At 35.5% G+C, this 8,632-nt stretch overlaps 2 protein-coding genes across 2 annotated transcripts; one reads left to right on the top strand and one right to left on the bottom strand.

The window, feature by feature from the left end:
- Positions 1-1,285: 1,285 nt before the first annotated feature.
- Positions 1,286-3,497, top strand: LOC114166910 (tubulin beta-1 chain-like). The gene is made up of 3 exons (XM_028051785.1): positions 1,286-1,783; positions 2,207-2,476; positions 2,562-3,497. The coding sequence occupies exons 1-3, from the start codon at positions 1,390-1,392 to the stop codon at positions 3,242-3,244; spliced, it is 1,347 nt and encodes a 448-aa protein (XP_027907586.1). The 5' UTR covers positions 1,286-1,389; the 3' UTR covers positions 3,245-3,497.
- An 844-nt stretch (positions 3,498-4,341) lies between these two features.
- LOC114165034 (L-type lectin-domain containing receptor kinase S.4-like) lies at positions 4,342-5,825 on the bottom strand. Its single transcript, XM_028049659.1, has one exon. The coding sequence runs from the start codon at positions 5,597-5,599 to the stop codon at positions 4,553-4,555; it is 1,047 nt and encodes a 348-aa protein (XP_027905460.1). The 5' UTR covers positions 5,600-5,825; the 3' UTR covers positions 4,342-4,552.
- Between the last annotated feature and the right edge of the window lie 2,807 nt (positions 5,826-8,632).

An 8,632-nucleotide genomic window follows, 5' to 3' on the forward strand; every position in this document is an offset into this window, starting at 1 on the left:
TTGCTTTAATTTTTCGCATTAAATTAAATGGGGCCTTACAACCCGTGCATTGCACGGGTCAAAATTCTAGTAAAGTACGTTTGTGCCTTTTTGTGTGGTGGAAAACATATAAGAAGACTAAGAAGACGTAAATGAAAGTCATTAATATGTACAATTAAACTTAACGATGATTAAAATTTTATATAAACCATTTTTAGGTATGAGCTTGAGATGATAAATGAATCTATTTCTATAAATATTATTCAAATTTATTTAGATTTTGATGGAGAATCTCTACATTGAATAGATATAAATGTAAGTATTTATATGAGTAATTTTTTTTAATTGGATATATAAGATGAAAATGATGTTATACCCGTTCTAAATTTAAATTACTAAAATACTTTTAATGATTTAGGTAATGTAATAAATTTATATTAAGTTTTTTTTATACTTAACTTATTTTTACTTTGAAGACACAAGTTTTTTACTATTTTATGTAAATATCTGACATTTATTTATTCAATTATTATTTAATACTCTCATTTAATATTTATATAATTTTATATATATATATATATATATTCTTTTGACTTTAATATAGTATCATGTTTTAGTTACGGTGACTTTTATTTTTGCGTAAAAAATTATTTATTAATAGTTGAAATCATAAAAGTATAAAATAGTGATATACTTATCTTCCGATAAGATTAGGATAAAACCGAATTTTCATAGGAAAATAATGAATATTTTAGTTAGAAAATAAGATGGAATAGACAACGGTCATCCTAATTATGACTATTGATTGAAAAATGACATTGTGTCATCATATTATAAGTGGAAAAAGAAAATTTTAATCAACCTATTCGAAAATCTTATTTTAGAAAAAGAGGGTCCACCATTTTTCTTTATCTGGACACTAACATTCCGCAAAATTAGACACTTGCCTTTACACCCTTTTGCAAGCAACAAAACGCACGAATAAATTACTCAACCATTTAAATGTTTAAGAAATAAAAAACCAAAAGTTTCAAATCTCTATAAAGACTCCACCGTTTAAGATTTTGACTGTCACCCCTATCATCCCACAAAGGGAGGAAAGTTCATTTTTTTTTCCTACAAAGGGTCCACAAAAACAGTACCTCCAGCTGGACATTCAAAAATTCAAATTTCAAAACCCTCTCTTACACACCTTTTTCCCACCCAAAAATAAAATAAAAAAAAAGTCACAGCTCATCCATTTCTCCAACCCTATTCAAAATCTAACCGTTGCAACAAAAAGCCACCAACTTTTCTATAAAAGAACCCTCTCACCCCCTTACCCCCTCGTCCCCACTCAAAAACCCAAAATACAATCTTTCTGCTTCTTTCAAATTCCAATTTCATTTTTTTCTTTCTTCTCTACTCAAGATGCGTGAGATCCTTCACATTCAGGGTGGCCAGTGCGGCAACCAGATCGGCGCCAAGTTCTGGGAAGTGGTTTGTGCGGAGCATGGCATCGACCCCACCGGAAGGTACGGTGGGGACTCGGAGCTGCAGCTCGAGAGGATCAATGTTTACTACAACGAGGCCAGTTGCGGCCGGTTCGTGCCTCGAGCGGTTCTCATGGACCTTGAACCGGGCACTATGGACAGCGTCCGGTCTGGTCCGTACGGTCAGATCTTCAGGCCCGACAACTTTGTTTTTGGGCAGTCTGGTGCCGGGAACAACTGGGCCAAGGGGCATTACACCGAGGGTGCCGAACTGATTGATTCTGTGCTTGATGTTGTGCGAAAGGAGGCAGAGAACTGTGATTGCCTGCAGGGTATGGGTTTTTATGTTTAAAGATTTAAGCTTTCTTGTGTTTTCCCGGTGGATTTGAGTTTGGGTTTTTGTGTGTTGTTGGTATGATAAAGGGTGTGGGTTTGTGGGTGGTTTTGAAATGAGTGTGCTTGTGTGGGTTTTTAGGGTTTTGTGAGTTGGGTGTTTCATGGAGTTTGTTCATGAGGGATTTTTGGATTTGCATGTGGCTTTTTTCATGAGGTGGCTCGGGATGTGTTCCGTGACTTATTCTTAGATGATCATAAGGCGATGAGATTTTTTTGTCGGAGAACCTTGAAATGGAGTTTTTTTTTTTGTGGTTCATTCCTCTTTTTAGCAAAGGATGTGTTGATTTTCGAAATGGTATTTGTGATTTTTGAATCCTGGTGTTAGTTGTGTGATTTTTTGATGCTATTCGTCCGTGCAGGTTTCCAAGTATGCCACTCACTGGGTGGAGGTACTGGATCAGGAATGGGTACCCTGTTGATTTCTAAGATAAGGGAAGAGTACCCAGATAGGATGATGCTTACTTTCTCAGTTTTTCCTTCTCCCAAGGTTTCTGATACTGTGGTGGAACCCTACAATGCTACTCTCTCAGTTCACCAGCTTGTTGAAAATGCAGACGAGTGCATGGTGCTGGATAATGAAGCCTTGTACGACATTTGCTTCCGTACCCTGAAGCTAACAACTCCAAGCTGTAAGCTTTTACAATCCACCTAACTCTGTTTCCAATTAATTTTTGAACGAGATTATTGAATGTGTTGTTTTTCATTCTTGTGCAGTCGGTGACTTGAACCATTTGATCTCAGCAACCATGTCTGGTGTCACCTGTTGTTTGCGGTTCCCTGGTCAACTTAACTCTGATCTGAGAAAGCTTGCAGTGAACCTCATTCCCTTCCCCCGTCTCCACTTTTTCATGGTGGGATTTGCTCCATTGACATCCCGTGGCTCTCAGCAGTACAGGGCCCTGAGTGTTCCAGAACTCACACAGCAAATGTGGGATGCCAAGAACATGATGTGCGCTGCTGACCCTCGCCATGGCCGATACCTCACTGCCTCAGCCATGTTTAGAGGAAAGATGAGTACCAAGGAGGTTGATGAACAAATGATCAATGTGCAGAACAAGAACTCCTCATACTTTGTTGAATGGATTCCCAACAATGTGAAATCCACAGTTTGTGACATTCCCCCCACAGGCTTGAAGATGGCCTCTACATTCATTGGAAACTCTACATCCATTCAGGAAATGTTCCGCAGAGTGAGTGAGCAATTTACTGCTATGTTCAGGAGAAAGGCTTTCTTGCACTGGTATACTGGTGAAGGCATGGATGAGATGGAGTTCACTGAGGCCGAAAGCAACATGAACGATCTTGTGTCGGAGTATCAACAGTACCAGGATGCCACTGCTGAGGACGATGAGTATGAGGAGGAAGATGAGGAGGACGAATATGGACCTGAAATTTGATTTTTGATGTTTGTGTAATGCGGTGAAAATGAAGAATAGTATAACATGCCGCAACTTCCTGTTGCCGGTTAATTGTCCCTTCACGAGGGGATGGTTCTGGTCCGGCTTGATTAAGTTTCTTTTACTGTTCTATATCAAACAGGCTCTGATGTTTTTGGTTTCTGCTTTTATGTAACCTGTAGGAAGAAAGACAATATAAAGCCACTATTGCTTTCATATTTTAATCCGTCCTAATATCGATCATTAGTGTTAACTTATTAGATCCTTGCACGTTATATGAATATGAATGACACTGCTGTATGAATGAGACACTATTTACTGCTCCTGAAAAAGTTATTCGACCAACTCAGACGTGTTCATACTGCTGTTATAATAAGTTCGAAATGAATGTTGAAACTTGTGGGAAAAAAAGCAAGTGGGAGCGTTAGGAGCGTTTATCGAAGTCGTTGTCAAGTCAATTCTAATTGAAGAATACTTTATGACTAAATTCAAATTTGAGCTACTTGAAAAAATTTGGACAATTAGCAAGCAATGTTCGTCCGCTGCCTGTAAATGTTTCTCAGAAAAAGCTTTTTGTGTTTTTGAGTATGACAGCTGTGAAACTACATCTCATCTCAACTCAGCGACCAATATTTTAGCATTAGCTATTTCCATTTTAAACTTTTCTTTTGAAGATATTCGATCGATATCTTAAAATACAGTGTTCAAATGTCTGTGGAGGGGGTAGGGGTGTAGACGAACCATAATTATAGCAGTTATTTATGCCACCAAATCAAACATTCATTTCACTGCATGTGTCTTCTAAATTCTCAGTTTATAATTTCTATGGTCTGAACAATTTCAGACAAGACCAGATACTTCAATATCCTGTAAACGTGTGTGACACCATTTCTTTTAAAGATATTTGAGATCCTTGAAATGCAGTGGCACAAGGCTAATTTTGTAGAGGGTGGCATATTTAGAGGGGGTAATTTCTCTTGAATGGAAAGTAACCGAAAGTCGTAAGAAAAGTATGTTTACATTACCAAAGAATGCCCGACGAACGACCAATTCATTAACATAGTTGATTGTCATATCTTCATACAACAAAAACAATGTAAGCAACTTCATATAGTTCATTAATAACTTCAAATTGGGCATTTTTGAAAAAAAGTAAGCAATCTTTAACACAGTTGATAAACAATAGACGTCAGAAAAAAGCCAAATACATAGTAGCCCTTTACCAAGACTGCTACAATAGAGCAAAACCTAAATACAAGACAAACTAATTTATAAACACAAGCTTCCAACCTCTTCCCTCAAGAGGTTCTAATTCTTACTGTCTTGGATGGTTTTATCTACAACAATTTTGACTTTCCTATACTCAACATCTACAGGTTGCATAACAGTCTCCTCTGGCACTACTGCGCGTTTATTACCAAAGATGGTCCACAAGTAAAGCACAATAAATGCTGTCAAAGCTCCACATCCAGTACCAAATATCATTGCAGCAAGAACTCTTAAGAAGCAATCACTCCTTTGTTTAACCACCGGACTTTCAGTGCTTTTAACAAAGACCTTTGGATCCAGAGGCTCTGAATGGATTGAATGTGGAAAACTCCTCAGAACAAAGCTCCATGAATAGAGAAAGCATGCTTGAGAATCATTCCCCTTCACAGAACTAAAACCCGCAAACATTTCATTCTCCTTCAACACATTTGACAAGTCAATTGAGTGCCATAGCAGTGGAACAGAAGGCCTTGATTTTCCATGCTGACTAAATCTAACTTCTAAGCGCCGAGAACTAGCTTCATAGTCAATCCAAGCATGTAACTTTTCTCCACTTGTTAAAGCCAAATTGTTACTTATTTTAGCAACAACTGAACCACCAACAATAATGGTCATATTACAACCAGTAGAAACCCCATTTCTACCACCCCCTGAAGCACTAAACTCAACAGCAATAACTTCAAAATTTCTATCATTCAACCCAGAAGAACTTTGATAAAACACATCACCCACAGAACCCTTTGGAACCATAACAAAAGCCAAACCACCCCCCATGTCCAGGGAGATTGAAAAGGCAAAGTAAGTAGAAATTGACACTAATTGTCTTGGTTTACCTTGAAAAAGCTTGATGGGTTTCTTGTACATGACTCTCCCAGTGTCTGAACTTCCAGAAGCAGAGAAATGAATCCCAGACCCGTCATTGACAACCTTTGCATTACCAAAAAGGGCCACGTTGGGCTTAAATTTCAGATCTTTACCAAATCCAGCGTAAGAAAACAAAGGAATCGGGTCAAATGCTAGGGTTTTGAGGAATAAAATGCAGAAAGTGAAGACCCTGAAGTAATGGGAAGTAGAAAGTGCTGCCATAATTGAAGTGGGTGGTTTTTGGTTTGAGATGAATGAATTAATCTTGCTGGCGTGAGACTCTAGGGTTGGTGGGTTGATCCCATTAGCATCAAAAGGTAGAATCTGTGATTTTTTGGGGCAGATTGAAGAAGAAAGCAGATGAAGAAAGAAAGCAAAATTTAATACATTTTACTGGATTCTGCAACTTGGTGGTTCGCTTTTTCTGAGTGGCGGATGACCAAGGGAATATAATAAAAAGCAATTTTTCTAAAAAATGAAACAATATTTTTGTTTTCTTTTCTTTTGCAGTTTGAGCCTTTCCTTTTCCAATAATCTCCATGTGAACTCACAATCACAACCATAGATAAGTTCATAAAAAACTGGTTTAATTTTTTTTTTCTAAATTTTGTCTTCGTTATGGACCACTCCATAAATTGTGAATGTGCTTTTAATTTCTGGTCTTGGATTGTTAGGTCGTAGAAGTAGATTCCTCGTTTTATCTCGCTAATATCTATAACATTAACTTTAACATTTTATCCATGTTAAGTTATTTAAACGTTCTTATTATAACATATTTTATATATTTTAAATATCTTTTCACTTTTAAAATGAATTATTAAATCCTCGCTTAATGGATGCGTCAAATTATTTGAATATAAAAGATAGAAACAGAAAAGAAGAAAATTAAGATAAGGTAATTGATGTGATGGAGAGTACCAGAAAGAAAGTGATTTTTCACCAATAACTTTGTTGAATGACACAAGTGTAATTGTGCTTATTTTGTGTATTAGCGCTTTCAGAAAATTACACATTTGTTGAATGATAGAAGTTTATGAGTGAAAATGTAATGGTCTAGGAGAAGTCCTAAAGAGAAGGCTCTAATAACAAAACGGTGAAAAGCAATAAAAGTTGAAGCATCCACTATTTATGATTATTTTGCAGAAAGGGGCTTGTAATGATATGTATTATCTTGTTAGACCCTGGACTTCACGAGACACTTTTCTTGTTTTGCGTTAGACAAGGAGAAAGTGGGGGATATGAGTGAGTTGTGGTTGTGCGTTGTGCCCACTCTGGCATGGTCTAACGAACCATCCTCACGGCTTCAAACAAATCTTGTCTTCTTCCTCAACTCAACCAACAATTATGCTATGTTATTATGTTAGTTATTGTGACATTTTCATTCACCTACACCTTTTCCTTCTTCAACTCTTTGGTGGGTGCTTTTCAATTTCTTTCTCAACATAAAAAAATCGGCATCGAGGAACTTATTCGTATAATCAATCATGCATGTCCTTTTTATAGTCATTTTGGCATACAGCGGTTACTTGCTTTAACATCTTGCAAAACCAATGTAGCCACAAATTGGGTATTACTGGATCCAAATTTCTGTCATTTAATTTTATTTGTTAAGTTAAAATGTAATCGTTACTGTAACTTTTATTACTTTATATGTATGTACATTAATTTTAATTTTTATCCATATAACTGTTTGTATTTTGAGATATTATTTAAAATATTTTAATTTAAGATAGGATTTAAAACTGCTAATTAGAAAAGAAAAGTGGAGTACGTAACAGAAAATAACTTCAAAATTATTTTAAAAAACAAAATAGACAGCACTAATATATATAATCATAAATGAAACTATCTCCATTTTGTACACAATTTTTTTATACTATAAGTAATCATTGTTTTAGATTAAAATAATTACCTTATCCTTTAACCTTTTTAAGTGAATCTTAATTTAAATTAACTTTTTAAAAATTAAATTAATTACTTAGCATAAAAAAGGAGATATACATGTTTAGTATATGTATTTATATGATGATAATTGTTTATCTTTTTTATTAATATTAATAAGAGAATTTTCACTTTTGGTGCATACATTAATTTTTTTTTAATTTTATCTTTTAAGTAAAAGTGTCCTTAGTAATTACATAACACTAGATTCACATGTCATAATTTTCCTCCATAGGAGTGATATGACCACACAATTCAATTACAATAATAGATATATTACATTCCTCTACCCATAGAACATCTCCTTGAATCATTCACATACATCACATGAATTAGCTCCTTAAATAATTCAAACCTACTTTCTAAACTCTAGATTTTGTTATTTGCATTGTAATCCTTTTTAACTTATTTATTTTTGCTAAGAGGCCCCCAGATACTTCTATTTAAGGGGACCTCTAACACTTGTACAAGGGTTGAACATTTTGGAGAAATTAAACACATTTGTGTATCAACCATTGTGAGAGTCTTCCTCCCTAGAGAGTGAATGCTTTTAAGCCTTATCTTGAATCTTGATTCAAATGGCGAAATCCAGTCATCTTCAAGGTTGCCATGACTTCTTCTAGCCTAGCCTTGTAGTGGCGTGCTTCTCACATTTTTATTATTCCTTTCCTTTCCATTTTATGCTTTCTTCTTCCTTTGTGTGTGTGACTTGGGTTTTACTCTTTTTATGTGTTGTCCTCTCTTATTTGTTTTGAATCAATCCATTATTCTCTTCTCTAGAACCTTGGAAAGGAACCTTCACATCTAGATAACTTGCTATCTTAATGTTCAGTGGGGATTTCCTTGGTTTTCGTAATCAATCATCACCATATTCATTAATCTTCTAAAAGGAATAAGATAATACTACATCATTTGGTATCTAGAGCTTAGGTTGTCCTTGAATATGGTGTTTTTCATGTTCTAACATTGTCTTGTGTTACTATCTTTGAATGGTCCACATAAAAACAGTGATGGCAGCAATATGTACGTTTTTGAAAAAAAATACTGCAGCTAGCTCAGTGGTCCAAAAGTAACTTTCTTTATATCAAAAGAAATCCTTGTAAGTCTAGTTTCCAACAAAAAAAGAATGAACACATTTGGAGTTATGTGGAGAAAGTTATGATCAAATGAGTGAGCAAAGGTCAGAGCTACCGAGAATACGAAAAACAACGTTTTCAGGTTATGTTGTGGAAATTTTGGCTTCGGTTTTGTGACTTTTTTGCTCTTAAATGTGGTTGGATAACATGTCTTTGGATGCTTAGTCATTGAACTTCA

Source organism: Vigna unguiculata, chromosome 10 (assembly GCF_004118075.2).
Source record: "Vigna unguiculata cultivar IT97K-499-35 chromosome 10, ASM411807v1, whole genome shotgun sequence".
In the NCBI taxonomy this organism is placed as follows: Eukaryota; Viridiplantae; Streptophyta; class Magnoliopsida; order Fabales; family Fabaceae; genus Vigna; species Vigna unguiculata.